The 16,055-nt window shown below is 41.1% G+C and overlaps 1 protein-coding gene across 2 annotated transcripts in view; it reads right to left on the reverse strand.

Moving 5' to 3' along the window:
- Positions 1-16,055, reverse strand: part of Znf280b (zinc finger protein 280B) — a 71,706-nt gene that overhangs the window by 5,327 nt on the left and 50,324 nt on the right. The window contains exons 1-2 of one of the 2 annotated variants that reach the window (XM_090320672.1): positions 9,989-10,081; positions 6,874-6,987 (exon numbers count right to left, since the gene is read on the reverse strand). The exons of the other annotated variant lie outside the window; for it this stretch is intronic. Coding sequence (XP_090176798.1) covers positions 6,874-6,987; positions 9,989-10,016 — 142 coding nt within the window. The 5' untranslated portion in view covers positions 10,017-10,081. Of the gene's footprint in view, positions 1-6,873; positions 6,988-9,988; positions 10,082-16,055 lie in introns of those variants that run through there. 2 annotated transcript variants of the gene reach the window in all.

The following is a 16,055-nucleotide window of genomic DNA, read 5'->3' on the forward strand; positions in this document are numbered from 1 at the left end:
TTTGGCTTGGTGAATGGTTCCTAAAATGATGGTGATACAATGCCATTTCTGGACTTATGAGAAGCAGATCCTAGCTGGGGGAAGTGGGTCATTTGGGAGCCTGTTGGGGTTGTATTTTGTCCTGGCCTCTTGCAGTAATTTTCTTTCTTTTTTTTTTTTTTGCCAGTCCTGGGCTTGAGCTCAGGGCCTGAGCACTGTCCTTGGACTTTCTCAAGGCTAGAGCTCTACCACTTGAGCCTCAGCACCACTTCCGGCTTTTTTCTATGTATGTGGTACCAAGGAATCGAACCCGGGTCTTCATGCATGCTAGGCAAGCACTTTAACCACTAGGCCAAACTCCCGGCCCTAGTAATTTTCTTTTCTCTGTGTCACATGTGCCATGAGGGAAAGAGCCTCCTCCTCCATATGCCTCTGCTGCTATGATGTTCTCCACAGCACAGCCTCAAATCAACAAAGCCAAAGACGATGGGCTAAACTCCCTAAGAATGTGAGTAAATCTTTCCTGCTTCATTATCCATCTCAGATCCTATGTCCCAGTGATGTAAAAGTAACTAGAAGAGAAAATTGGTACACTACAGCAGTAGTGTTACTGTTACAACTTTACTTGACAATGTAGTTCTGAACCCTTTGGAAAAGGTTGGTGGGGAGACTTTGGAAAAGCAAACCAGAAAGAAAAAGGGAAAGCCCAAACACCTAGGATACTATAAGTAGAGCTTAATGGGAGACTGGTGGACACTCAGAAGACCAGAATGTTAATAGAAATACAGATAATGAACTGGGCCTGGTGGCTCATGCCTGTAATACTACCAACTCAGGAGGCTGAGATCTAAGAATCACGGTTCAAAGCCAGCCTGGGCACTAAAGACCCAGTTAACCACAAGAAAACCAGAAGTGGTGCTGTGGCTCACAGGATAGGACAGTAACCTTGAGCTGAAGAGCTAAGGGACAACGCTATGCCCCAGAGTCCAAGCCCCATGACCAAAAAAAAAAAAAAAAAATGCAGTGAAGTCTGTGCTTATAAGGTTTCAAGTGGGAATTGACTTAGCTGGGAATTGGACTAGAGATTATTCATATTACATTCAGACATTTGTCTATATTTTTTGTCTATGTCTTGAGACTTTGAGTAAGGAAGAATTTAAAACTAACGGATTAGGTAATGTGGAGAGGGTATTTCAAGATAGCATAACATTCAGGACGTGGCATTAGACATTGTTGTTTATTTTTAGCCAGATTAGATTTGAGAATTGGGGACAAAAAGCAAAGCAAAACAAGATTTGAAAACCATGTTCTTTGATGGCACAACGAGCAGGTTAAAATTGGAGACAAAGAGGGTGTGCTTGTTAAAGAGATTAGTAACATTAAAACAAAATTAAATACTTAGCACCTAGTCAACAAGAAAGACCCTAGGAGGGAAAATGATGGATTGGCTGTGGTCTGCCCATCCCAGGATCGAGAGTATAAAGGTTTTTAACTTATTTGAAAGACTTGAAGAAGAGAACTGGAGGGTACTTTGTATGCCACTAGGAAAGTGTTTTCCTGGGTGAATATGTCCAAGCACTGGGGTCCAAGGGCCTCCTGCACTGCTGAAGTTGGCATCAGACCTTGGCATCGTCTACATGAGCTGAGGTTTTGCAAGCCTGCAGAATGCAAGAATTGTGAGGGCAAGGCAGGCTTCCACAGAGATGTAAAAAAGAAGGCCGGAAAGACCAGGCAATGTTTTGGAAAGATGGGAGTTCCTCCAGGCAGCCTTTGAAAAGGTGATGTGTAAAGCTTTGAGGGTGAAATCTCAGCTGCAGTTGATAAGGGATATGAGAATTCATTCTGATTCTCTTGGAGTTCAAATCACAAGTCCACATGCTCCTTCCTGGGTCGCAGGCTTGAGATTTGATCTTTCCTTGCTGGTCTCCTTTTGGAATGGGAAGAGTTATTCTGTGCTACTGTATTGAAGTTAAGAAGACTGGGTCTCATGATCATGGATAGGGAGAATCAACCTAGTGAAAATGGCCATATTGCCAAAATTGGTATAGAATTTCAATGCAATCCCCATCAAAATCCCAAGGACATTCTTTACTGAAATAGGTTCGTATGGAAAAACAAAAGACTTAGAATAGCCAAAGCAATTCTAGGCAAAAAGAGCAATGCAGATAGTATTACAATACCAGATTTCAAACTCTACTATAGAGCCATAATTTTTAAAAAATGTGGTATTGGCACAAAAATAGACCAGAAGACCAACAGAACAGAAGATCCATAAATAAAACCACATACCTACAGTCAACTTATATTTGACAAAGGATCCAGAAGATACACAGTGGAATAAACAAAGCCTCTTCAATTATTGGTGCTGGGAAAAATGGGCAACCACATACAGACAACTACAAATTGATCCTACCCTGCAGCCATGCACAAACATTAACTCAAAGTAGATCAAAGACCTCAATATCAGACCTGAAATTCTGAAACTGCTACACCACAGAGTGTAGGAGAAACACTGGAACTCACAGGCATAGACAAAAACTTCTTGAACAGAGTCCCGGGTCACAACAGATTGGAGAGAGACTCGACAAATGGGACTACCTAAAAATAAAAAGTTTCTGCACAGAGAAAGACATAGTCACTAAAGTAGAAAGACTGCTAACCAACTGGGAAAAGATATTTACCAATAATACATCAGACAAATGCTTAATATCTACTATCTACAGGGAACTCAAGAAACTAATCCCCCCATCATAACCAACAAACCAATCACTAAATGGGCAAGGAAACTAAAGAGAGACCCATCAAAATGGAAAAGAAACACGAGAAAATGTTCATCATCCATGGTCATAAAGGAAATGTAAATGAAAAGCCCGAAAATACCACCTTACCCCAATCAGAATAGCCAGTATTCTGAACTCAGACAATGAGACAATGACAAATGCTGGTGGGAATGTGGAGAAAGAGGAACCCTACTACAGTGCTGGTGGGAATGTAAACTAGTACAACTACTCTGGAAGGCAGTTTGGAGGTTCCTCACAAAACTCAAAACAGACCTTCCCTACGACCCAGCCATACCACCCCTAGGCATCTATCTGAACATCATAACCCAGATACGATAAGGACACCTGCACAGTCACGCTCATTTCTGCACTGTTCACAATTGTCAATCAATAGAAACAACCCAGATGCCCTACTACAGATGAATGGATACAAAAAATGTGCTACATATATATAGTGGAATTCGACATAGCCACTAGACAGGCTAAAATGATGGCACTTGCTGGGAAGTAGATGAAACTAGAGCAAATCACGTTGAGTGAGATAAGCCAAGATAAAAGGAACAAAAGGTTTATGTCTCCTTGCTATGTGGAGATTAGATCCAAACAGTACAAGAGCAATGACTCAACACTCGGATACTCAAGGCCATTGGCATGATCTTTGAGATATAAATATAACTACAGAGGCATAAAAATCTGTGATAGGATATATACCCTATAGACATAGAGTGTTATACAGATTGATATGTATGACATACAAGCTCTCAGTTTAATTTAAATTTTGATCTTAAATTTATGTGCCTTTGATTGCATATAGAGATCCCATTCTTGAATACTTGTTAAATGAAATATGATGTAAAAAAAATCAGTGTTAATAAAATCTTTTAATAAAAAGAAGACTGGGTCTATGCTTGCCCTAGATAATTAACTCTTGATTTCTCCTGATTGTTTCCCTAGATGGCTTTTATTTAACACTTTTATTAGGTTGAAATTCCTCATAGCTGATGTAGTCTTGGGCTGTAGAAGCTTTGTGCTGGCTACAGGTGGGATTGCTGGCCTTTCAGAGCAGAGTCCACCAGCAGTCTTTCCGTCCTCCAATGAAGACAAATTGGGCCTCTTAAGTGTTGGCTTCTTTGTTTCTTGCCACTGAGTTTCCTTTCAACAGTATGTTGGAAGTACGCAATTTTTTTTCCCCAGTCCTGGGCTTGAGCTCAGCGCCTGAGCACTGTCCTTGGATTTTCTCAAGGCAGAGCTCTACTACTTGAACCTCAGCACCACTTCAGGCTTTTTCCTATGTATGTGGTACCAAGGAATCAAACCCGGATCTTTGTGCATGCTAGGCAAGCACTCTACCACTAGGCCAAACACCCAGCCCTGGAAATATGCCCTGGTGCAGGCATTTCCCCTCCTGTTTAAGCCTCCACCCAGGATCTGTGTTACCTAGGTAACTGGTACTCCTGGAGGCAGGCACATTCCCTTTTCTGAGGTCACATTCTGGACCACCCTGGTCCATTCCCTACTTGAACTTGGACCCTGCCAGGAGTCATTTCCTTCTCCATGGGCCCTCACTGTGGACAGGCTGGCAGTGTGCTCTCAAACTCTTTTCTGCCTGGACCTTGTGTTGGTTTACTCTTGGATAAACCTTACGAGTGCCACTTCTAGGGTTTTGGGGTTTTTTTTTTCTGTAATTTATTGGCAATAAGAGTCTCACAGACTTGCCGGGTGGGGTCGCTCACGCCTGTAATTCTAGCTACTCAGGAGGCTGAGATCTGAGGATTGCAGGCAGTTTGAAGCCAGCCTAGACAGAAAAGTCCTCCTGAGATTCTTATCTCCAACCAGCCACTCAAAAACCAAAGGTGATGCTGTGGCTCAAAGTGGTAGAGCACTAGCCTTGAGCAAAAGAGCTCAGGAACGGTACCCAGACCCTGAGTTCAAGCCCTACAACTGACAAAAAACCCCACAAGGAGATATAGTGTGATTAAAAAAAAAGATGGACTCTCAAATGTCCACTGATTTGTGAAACAGGTTGTACAAAGAGGCTACATAATCTACAATTCCAACTATATGACACTCTGGGAAACAACACTGGAGACATACAAACGTACAGAGAGTTTTTATGGTTACTGAGCAAATAGAGATTAATTAGTAGAGAACAGGAGACTTAAACGGTAGAAGAACTATTCTGTAGAGATTATCGTGGAGAACATGACAATGCAAATACTTCAAACAGGCACATATAACACAAAGAGTGAAACAATGTAAACAAGACTCACAAAATATTACTAATTTATAGTAATTAATTTTTGGAACTGTACAGGGAAGATATAAGAGTTTAATTATGTGTCAGTGGTGTTGAGAGGGGTTGATATGGAATCTGTGTATTACTGATTTTATATAAGTTCAAACCTCTCCTACACAAAAAGATTAAAAGTAACAATTCACTATAATCCAAAGTATTCAGGAGGCTGAGATGTGCAATCTGAAGCTATCCTGGGGAGACACATCTGAGAATTTTTTTTCCCCAGTCCTGGGCTTGAACTCAGGGCCTGAGCACTGTCCTTGGACTTTCTCAAGGCTAGAGCTCTACCACCTGAGCCTCAGCACCACTTCCGGCTTTTTTCTATGTATGTGGTAATGAGGAATCGAACCCGGGTCTTCATGCATGCTAGGCAAGCACTTTAACCACTAGGCCAAACTCCTGGCCCCTATCCTTGGACTTTCTTAAGGCTAGGGCTCTACACCACTTCTGGCTTTTTTTTTTTTCTATGTGGTACCGAGGAATTGAACCCAGGTCTTCATGCATGCTAGGCAAGCACTCTACCACTAGGCCAAACTCCCAGCCCCAAGTCCCCATATGTTTAAGAATTCCAACATTCTTCCTAAACCCAAGTTCAAAAAGTAACACAATAAATGGGCTAATAACTTAAAAGAGACTTGTCAGAAGAAGTAAAAATGGCCAATAGACACAAGAAATGTTCACTATTACTGGCCGTAAAGGAAATGCAAATCAAAACAACACTGAGATTGCACCTCAGCCAGTTAGAATGGCCAATATTAAAAAGAAAGTTAACAGTAACCAATGTTGGCAGGGATGTAACGAAAAGGGGTCTCTATTACACTGTTGGTGGGAATGTAAGGTGTTCAAACAGTATGGAAGTTCCTCAAAAAACTAAACATAAAGCCAGGAACACGGCCTAGTGATAGAATGCTTGTCTAGCACTCATGAAACCCTGGGTTTGATTCCTTAGTACGACATAAACAGAAAAATCCAGAAGTGGTGCTGTGTCTTGGGTGGTAGAATGCTAGCCTTGAATAAAAGAAGCTCAGGGGGCCAGAGTTTGGCCTAGTAGTAGAGTGCTTGCCTAGCACGCACAAAGATCCAGGTTCGATTCCTTGGTACCACATACATAGAAAAAAGCCAGAAGTGGTGCTGAGGCTCAAGTGGTAGAGCTCTAGCCTTGAAAAAGTCCAGTGCTCAGGCCCTGAGCTCAAGTCCAGGACTGGCAAAAAAAAAAAAAAAGAAAAGAGAAGCTCAGGGGGGCCAGGGGCCAGTGCTCAGGCCTTGAGTTCAAGCCTCAGGATTGGCAGAAGAAAAAGGAGGAGGAGGAAGAGAGGGGAGGAGGAGGAAGAGAGGGGTGAAGGAGGAAGAAGCAGAAGCAGCTGCTCAGGGACAGTGCTCAGGCCCTGAGTTCAAGCCCCAGGACTGGCCAAAAAAGAAAAAGAAATGACTGGAAGAATGGGCACCATGACTGGTGCCTGGAATCATAGGTACTTAGGAAGCTGAGATCTGAGGATCACAATTTGAAGCCAAGACTAGGCAGAAAAGTCCTTGACACTCTTATCTCCAATTATCACCAAAAAATGCTGAAACTGAAACTGTGACCCCAGTGGTAGGGCACTAGCCTTGAGCAAAAAGGCTCAGGGAAAGCACCTAGGCCCTGAGATTAATTCCTAGGACTAACTCACACACACACACACACACACACACACACACACACACACACACACACACACACAGTACTGTTGAAACTTCATAGTTTTCTCTTGAGTATTAGGATATAGAATTATCTACAATTATTGTTCCTGATACAATTTAATCACTGAATTTCCACAGTACCTTTAGTTGCATTACACACTGTTAACTTCTGGTGTAAAGGAAGGACTAGAATTTTTCTGTTCCCTGGAGGGTGTTTGGTAGAATTTCTTCGGAAATATTTCATCAGAGAAGAAACTGGAAAATGTATCGGCAAAGATTAAGGGTTATTAGGGGATGGATGGGGATGAGATGGGGAGAATGGTGAAAGGGATGACATTCAGCTGGATGCATTGAACAATGACATGTTAAATTGACATCTTTGTACAATTACTTACCTTTTTATTTTTTGCCAGTCCTGGGCTTGAGCTCAGGGCCTGAGCACTGTGCTTGGCCTTTTCTCAAGGCTAGAGCTCTACCACTTGAGCCACAGCACCACTTCCAGCTTTATTCTATGTATGTGGTACCGAGGAATCAAACCCGGGTCTTCGTGCATGCTAGGCGAGCACTCTACCACTAGGCCAAACTGCTGACCCTCAATTATCATTTAAAAAAATTAAAAAGAGATGTATCAGCTTACTGGCATAAAATTCAAAGGAAAACAATTTATTTGGAGCTTCTGGTCTTGTTTGCTGGTTCCCAAGTAGAGCCATCTCAGTCAGAGTAGGGCTTCCAGAAGACCATGGAACACTTGATCTGTGCACTTAACACAACCATCATGTGGATGGTGTGAGCAAATAGCATATAGATGAGAAAGTACAGAAAGTCAGAAGACATTGTAACTGAGAGTATGGGTGCTGATGTCTGATGGCCTGGCCCCAAATCCCACTCAGAGACACATAGACCCAAGTGACACCACGTCATGTCTCTGTTCTCAACTGATTCTGGGAATTTAATATAGCTATATTTACATATTGTATTCTAAAAATGACTAAATGAAGTTCAAGGCTGAAGAAAGAAGAATGGCAGTTCCAAAGTCCTCAGTGATGGTGATCAAATCCAGAAGAAAGAGCTAGACAGGAGGGCCTGAATCTGAAGAGTGTTTTAATGGCTCCAGGGCAATGGGAAATGGGAAATGGATGTTGACTTTCATTCTTTTTTCTTTTAAATTTTTTGTTCAAATATATGTGTTTGTTTCTGCTGCCACTGTTTTCTTACTGTCACCGCTTCATAGTGAGTACTTCTGATGATCAAGTGACCATTCTGAGATGAATCCTTTCTTTTGTCTCATTCTAACCAACTGTCACATGATGGGTCATAGGAAGAAAAAAATAAATTCCCAGGAGATGATGCTGTAGTAAGGGAAGGCGTCGTCTTCTTCCGCCCCCCCCCCCCCCCGCCACCCCTTCTTCCCTCCATCCAACTTCTGGCCTTTTCAGTTTATGTGGTACAGAGAAACTGAACCCAGGGCTTCATGCATGTTAGGCAAGCACTCTACCACTAAGTCACATTCTCAGCCCTGATTCTCAGCTTTTTGGTAATTGGAGATCAGAGCTTCACAAACTTTCCTTCCCAGGCTGTCTTCAAACTGCAGTCCTCATATTTAAGCCTGCTGAAGTGCTAGGCATAAGCCCGCAACCAGCCAGGTTGCTTATCTCAAACCACATTTTCCTGTATCTTTCAGTCTCTGACCGAAAATATGAGTTTTCTCCAAGTGAGGTCCCCTGAGAAGCTTGAAAAGTTCAAGTGTGTGGACTTTCTTCACCACCATCTCCAGAGTGTCTCTTGCCTTGAAACTAGTGCTTCTGATGGCCCAGTGACCACCCTGAGGCCAGTGCCTTACTGTCCTCAATAATGACCCAGATGCCAGGTCCCTCCAAGCCCACTGTCCTGTCCCTTTACTTGGCTAACCCTGGAAAGGTCCTCAGTGTGAATGGCAGGCAAGGTGGTTGGTGTTTGATGAATTAATGAAGTGTGCCTGTGTCCAGCACTGACTTGGGGACTATTAACCCCAGCAATGGTCTGTGCAGCCTGGACTTAAGCCTGACTAAGTGGGGAGAAACCACTCCATCATGTAAGACGCCTCAGAACATCACCAATCTGGATTCATTCCAATTTGCTGAAGCTAATAACTTTAATAAAATAGAACTTAAATTACACTAGAAATCTGTATTATAGCTAATCGCCAGTGGTCACATCTATAATCCTAGCTACTTGGGAGATTGAGGTCTGAAGACTTGAGTTTGAAGACAGCTGGGCAGAAAAAAAGTCTCTTACCTCCAATTAACCAGCAAAAGAAGCCGGAAGTGGGACTGCAGCTCAAGTGGTAAAGCACTACCTTGAATGCAAAAGCTATGGGAGATTGTCCTGGTACTGAGTTCAAGCTCCAGTACTGGCATGCATACACACAAAAGAAACCTGTGGGGCCGGGAGTTTGGCCTAGTGGTTAAAGTGCTTGCCTAGCATGCATGAAGACCCGGGTTCGATTCCTCGGTACCACATACATAGAAAAAAGCCGGAAGTGGTGCTGAGGCTCAAGTGGTAGAGCTCTAGTCTTGAGAAAGTCCAAGGACAGTGCTCAGGTCCTGAGCTCAAGCCCAGGACTGGCAAAAAAAAAAAAAAAAGAAACCTGTGCTTTTTTTTAATCCCAGGGGATATCTGTATCTGTCTATATACACACATATATGTATATACACACATACATATATATTCCTATATATACTTACATATTATATAATATGTAATCATATACATTCCTTATATAATATATAAAATCTCTATATCTACCTATCTATCTATCTATCTATGACTGAGGGAAAAATGCAAAGGCAAAGGGCTTAACAGAAAATTAAAATGAGTCAGGTGTTGGTGACTATCTATTCAAAGGCGTATATCTGAGAATCATGGTTCAAATCAACATAGGCAGTCTAACTGGTGATACTTTTATCTCCAGTAAATCAGAACAAAGACAGAATTGGATGAATAGCTCATGTCATAGAGTGAAAAAGTCAATTAAGAGCGAGCAACCCTGAGTTCAAGCCCAAGTACTAGCACACATGCACACACCCATACACTCAAAAATTCAAATGAATAAGCTAAGCAATAAAATTAAATGATAAAACTTAACTATAACTAACTATAAAACCTAATATCTATGCAATATATAATATCTATACAATATACAATAACAAATACTTGTAAATAAGGTATTTTGAGAAAAATTCGAAAGGACAGCATTCAATGGACTACATTAACATACCTTTTGTACAGAAACACAAGTTCCCCATAATGAAACTATGGGAATGAAAGCCATGTGCTATGAAAACTGTTATGTGTGAGCTTTGAAAATAGCACAGACAGTGGCATTCAGTAACAGAGAAAATATGTATAATCAGATCACCATAGTGACAGTATGTCACAGAACCTTCAGAGCGAATCACAATCTATACTGTGGGGTCCAAGACCTGCTAAATATTTATGCAAGTACAAGGATATCATTAAAATAGGTTATTACAAATGTTACATGATATTATCAGATATGGTATTTCAGAAACTGAATTTCAAACCCACACATTATAATACTTTTTTTTAAAGGACAGAGTGAGTTTATTTGAAAGTAAAAGCAAGTAGGGAGACTTTCAGGAGAGGACCTCAAAGAAGAGTCCAGTTGAGTCCATTCACAGGACATTTTTTATAATATGGGGAGTCTCCCAATTCTATTCTCCTGGGCTTTACATTGATTGCTTGATGGCTTGATCATGTGCCACTTGGGTTTTTTTCAGGAACCTAGGGCATTATGGGAAGAAGTGTTTGAGGGGGAATCACATTATGGGAGGAAGCATATAATGTTATTTAAAAGGCAACATGATACAGTGGTTCATGCCTGTAATCCTAGCTACTCAGGAGGCTGAGATCTTAGGATCCAGGTTCAAAGCCAGCCCAGGCACTAAAGAAGGTGATTCATCTCCAATTAATCACTAGAAAACAGAAGTGGGGTTATAGTTCAGGGGTAGGGCAGTAGCCTTGAGCTGAAGAGCTCAGAGACAATGCCCAGGTCCAGAGTTCAAGCCCTAAGACCCACAAAAACAAAACAAAACATGAAAGAACATGTCACATCCCCAACACAGCAGTGAGAAATTTACATTGAATCGGAATAAAACAGAAACCAGAGTTCGTATACCTGATTTGAAATACCATCCTATTTGTTTGTACCACTTCTGAACTGTCACCTATTTCTAGAACAAGTAAATTTCATCACTTAGATTTAAAAAATTGCATTAGGAGGAATTCATTTTATGATTTTCTTTTTATTGTGTAGTTACTGGGGTTTGAACTCAAGACTTCATGCTCTTGCTTAGCTTTTTCACTCAAGGCTAATCACATGAGCCACACCTCTACAAGGAATTCATTTTATAAACATCTAATTTTCCCTTCAAATGTATGTATTCTGCCTCCCAATCTCTCAATGTCTACCCTCAATGATGAACTTTTCTATCAGTAGTTAATAATTAAATGATGACTTGCTTACTAAGTAAATGAGAAAAATTATTTCCCTAAGAGGATTCTCTGAACATAAATATATAATCAATACACTTAAACCATGTTAATCCTGAGGTTGAACTCAGGGGCTGGGTGCTTACTCTATTTTCTCCCGTTGGTCTTAGGAACAGACTCTCAGACTGTGATGAAGCGGGAGCCATTGCTGTCAGTGTTTCCAGGGAGAGATTGTGACACTCACCTGTAGCAGTAGCTATGGTTCAATCACTATGAATCACTACCAAAGCTGGTATCACCCCAGGCTCGATTCCACACACACAAATCATTAAATCAAACCATTGGCTCCTGGCTGTCACCCCAGCTACTCAGGAGGCTGAGATGTGAAAATTATAGTTTGAAGCGAGCCTAGACAGGAAATCAGGTGACTCCAATTAACTACCAAAAAGCCAGAAGTAGAGTTGTGGCTCAAATGGCAGAGTGCCAGCCTTAGGCCTTGAGTTCCAACTCCAGAATTAGCAAAAATAAATAAATGGATAAATAAACAGATTCAGATAATAAATGAAAAACCTCAGCTGCCCCTCTGGTTTCCCTAATCATTTCTCTATTACTGGGGAACAAATCATTATTCACAGCAGGGCACTTCCCCAAACTTTGGGGAAGTATTTCCACAGGGATTTAAGTCATTAGGGAAGTTCAACCCAAAGCATCTTCAGTGCTAAGAATGGCTGAGAACTTTAGTGGCAACGGCTCAGCATCTCCAAGTTTATGTTTCTTCTCTTCCTCTGCCTAGAGTCAACAGCTCTGAAATGTGTAAAAATAATTAGAGAGACTCAAAGAGTTGAAGCTACCAGTAAAATCAATTTGACTGTGAAAACAAAAGAATATTTGAATTAGTGCTGACATGGGAACATTACCTAGGAACTCACTGGGAAAGCAATTCCCTACCCTAGACCACTGGATAAATCGGAAATTGTTCTGTTGCCTGAAAAATCGTTTTAACAAGATCACTGGGACATTGTGTGAACATTAATGTCTGAGAAGCGCAACTCTATGCTTCTTATGAAATTATTCTTGTGCATTTCTGTTTGAACTAGATTTAGGGCAATATTCGATGACTCAATCACCCCCCAATTTTTTATTTAAAAATGCAAGAACATGGGCCAGGAGCGTGGCCTAGTGGTAGAGTACTTGACTAGCACGCACAAAGCCCCAGTTCAATTCCTCCATACACATACACAGAAAAAGCCAAAAGTGGTGCTGTGGTTCAAGTAGTAGAGTGCTAGCCTTGAGAAAGCCCCAGGACAATGCCTCGCCTTGAGTTCAAGTCCCAGGACTGGCAAAAAAAATCAAGAATACACAGAAACAAATTCAAATCTTTAATATGATGTTGAACACTATGATTTCAAACTAGTCAATCTAGGAGAAATTTCAGAGAAGTTGTATAAGTAACTGTTAATGGATCATAAGAACATTTGTATTATTTAAGCCTTCCACGAAAGGTTCTGGGATAAAATACTGGATTTGAAGAGTCCCCTGTGGCTCTGAATTGGAAGGGTCTGGATAACAAGGAGAAACTATTCCAAGGAGAGAAAGAGAGGGTGAGTTACTCCAGGGAAGCATCTGAAAGAGCTGAGACCTCCCCATTTAGTGCAGAACTCTACTCTGTGGGCTTCACCTATTTTCTGATGCACTCAGAGGACAAGAATAGTCTGGATATTTGTACTGTTGCGTGTACAAACCGTGAGGCCTCTGGAGCAAGTGGGAAACTTCCCAACTCATAGGCCACAAAGCTTATTGGGATGCAAAGCACCTCCCAACACCCAGGGAGGAACCTTCTGAAGTGAATATAACTCTAAAAGTCTGGATTGGAAGAATCAACATTGTGAAAATGACAATCTTGCCAAGAGCTATCTACAAATTCAACGCAATACCCATCAATATCCCAATGGCATTCTTTAAAGAAATAGAAGAGGCAATTCAAAATTTCATATGGAATAATAAAAGACCCCGTATAGCAAAAACACTTCTTAGCAGAAAGAACAGCACCGGAGGAATTTCAATTCCAAACTTTAGACTCTATTACAGAGCTATAATTCTCAAAACAGCTTGGTACTGGCACAAGAACAGGCCTGAAGACCAATGGAATAGAACTGAGGACCCAGATATTAAACCACAGACCTATGGCCAGCTCATCTTTGACAAGGGAGCCAAAAAAATAGAATGGAAGAAAGACAGACTCTTCAACAAGTTGTGCTGGCAGAACTGGTTAAGCACCTGCAGAAAACTAAAGTTGGATCCTTCTTTGTCACCTTGCACTAGAATTAACTCCAAATGGATCAAAGACCTGGAGGTAAAAGCTGACACACTGAAAACTTTACAGGAAGGAATAGGAGATACACTAGGCTTCCTTGGCACAGGTCGAAACTTTCTTAATAAGGACCAAGAATCACAACAAATCAGAGAAAGGCTGGATAAGTGGGACTGCATTAAACTGCAGAGCTTTTGTATGCCAAAGGACATAGCTAGTAAATTAATTAGGAAGCCTACAGAGTGGGCAAACAATGGACAAAGGCCTCATATCTAAAATATATCAACAACTCAAAAAATTGAATCACTCCAAAACTAATCTCCAAAGTAACAACCATCCCATTGAAAAATGGGCCAAAGACTTAAAGAGAATCTTCTCTGAAGAAGAAACAAAAATGGCCTATAGACACATGAAGAAATGCTCAACATCTCTGGTCATAAAAGAAATGCAAATCAAAACAACTCTAAGATTCCACCTCACTCCAGTTAGAATGGCCAGGATCAGGAAAACGAATAATAACAGATGCTGGAGGGGATGTGGCCAGGAGGAATCACTACTACGCTGTTGGTGGGAGTGCAAACTGGTTCAACCACTATGGAAAGCAGTGTGGCAGTGCCTCAAAAGACTAAACATAGAACTCCCCTATGACCCAGCAATTCCATTACTTGGCATTTACCCAACCATCCAGAAACAAGGGCATACTAAATCCACTAGCACAACAATGTTCATTGCAGCATTATTCACCATAGCAAAGATATGGAACCAACCTAGATGTCCCTCAGTTGATGAGTGGATCAACAAGTTGTGGTATTTGTACACAATGGAATTCCATGCTGCTGTCAGAAAGAATGACATTGCCCCATTTGTTAGGAAATGGAAAGACTTAGAAAAAAATTATATTAAGTGAAGTAAGCCAGACTCAAAGGAACTTAGGCTCAATGGTTTCCCTCATTCGTCATAATCAATAGATACCTTGGGCTCTACTAGCAGAGATCTGCAATAGAGCAAAATCTTGATACATAAGGCCATATAGTATGAAGCTAATTGAAAGGACCTCCAGGATATTGAAACAAAAGCCATATAACGAATGATTGTTGTCCTTAATGTACTATGTTGTCTCTCATCTCCTTTGCTGTCCCTTGGTTATCTCATATTGTTATAGTATCTCACTTTGTTATCCGATATATTGAATTTATTTGTATTTGGTTATTTGAAATTTGATAGGGAAGGGGGGAAAACCAAGACGGGTGTGGGGTGTGGGGGGGGGAGGGAAATGGGTACCAAGACATGTGAAAGGGTATCAATGTACGTGAATTAATGCACCTTCTATCTGGCAAATATCATGTAACCCTTTTACTAATTACAATAAAAAAATGCAAAAAAAAAAACCCTCTAAAAGTGACAATTGACATTCACTGGCTCCATGGAAACAGAGGAATTACAATAGACTCAAGCTATGACCCTCTGTCTGCCTCCTCCACATCATACACAGTAAAAAGAACCTGGTAGATGCTCACATTATAGGAACAAGAAAGAAGCATACCTTTTTTTCCTGTGCTGATCCTGGGGCTTGAATTGAATATCTGAATGCTGTTGCTGAGAGTTTTTGTTGTTTTTAAATTTTATTGTCAAGGTCCCTGAGTTTTTATGCTCAAGGTTAGTGTCCTATCACTTGAGCCACAGCTCTACTTTTGTATTTGGTGGTTAATTGGAGATAACAATCTCACAAATTAACCTCAAAGCAAATGAAAACTGCAAACCTCTAGCCCACCAGCAAGAAGATTCTTAATTTATGTCAGATGTTTAATAAGGGCTTTGATGAAGTAATGAGAAATCTGAAAATGTTCCTGTTATAGAATACACAGAAGCAAATTCATTGTCTGACGGCTTGAATGCTCATTTTAATGTATAAAAAATTCAATATATATTTTATGCTCAAAAGTATTGAAAAGCTAAAAAAAGCACCCCCATTCTGAAGCAGCAACCATCTTGTTGTTTATGTAAACTGTGAGTGACCCAAAAGTGCACATAAATTAAAGAAACAGAATTGTGGAACTGACCTGTCTGTGTTAAAATTAACCAGAACTCGTGTAAATTCAAGGGATGGCATTTGCTTTGTAAAGCCATGAAACCACCCTCAGTTAATTAGGACTCTACTGGCCTGGGAACCTCCTATTAGCTTTCACTGCCCTGAACTGTCCCTAACCCCTACCTTATCTCATTCCAGTAGCTGATGGCTGTGTTGATGTAAATCTGTGGTCTTTGCCTTTAAAAGCCCTGTAGAAATTCTGTTCAGGGCTTTCTCCTAGGCTCTGCTGTGTGGGGAAGCCCAAGCTAGCCCACCTGAATAAAGCCTTGCTTTTGCATTTTGGAATGTCTGACTCTTGGTGGTCTCTTGGTGGTCATCCTGAGACTTGGGCATTACAGTTGGGGGCTCATCCGGGATACCCCCAGAGACCCCCGACCCCGAAGGTAAGGAAACAGCGCTGTTGATTTGTCTTGTCTCATCATCTATCTGTCT

The sequence above is a fragment of the Megascapheus bottae genome, chromosome 28, assembly GCF_031878675.1.
Source record: "Megascapheus bottae isolate mThoBot1 chromosome 28, mThoBot2.hap1, whole genome shotgun sequence".
Taxonomy (NCBI): domain Eukaryota; kingdom Metazoa; phylum Chordata; class Mammalia; order Rodentia; family Geomyidae; genus Megascapheus; species Megascapheus bottae.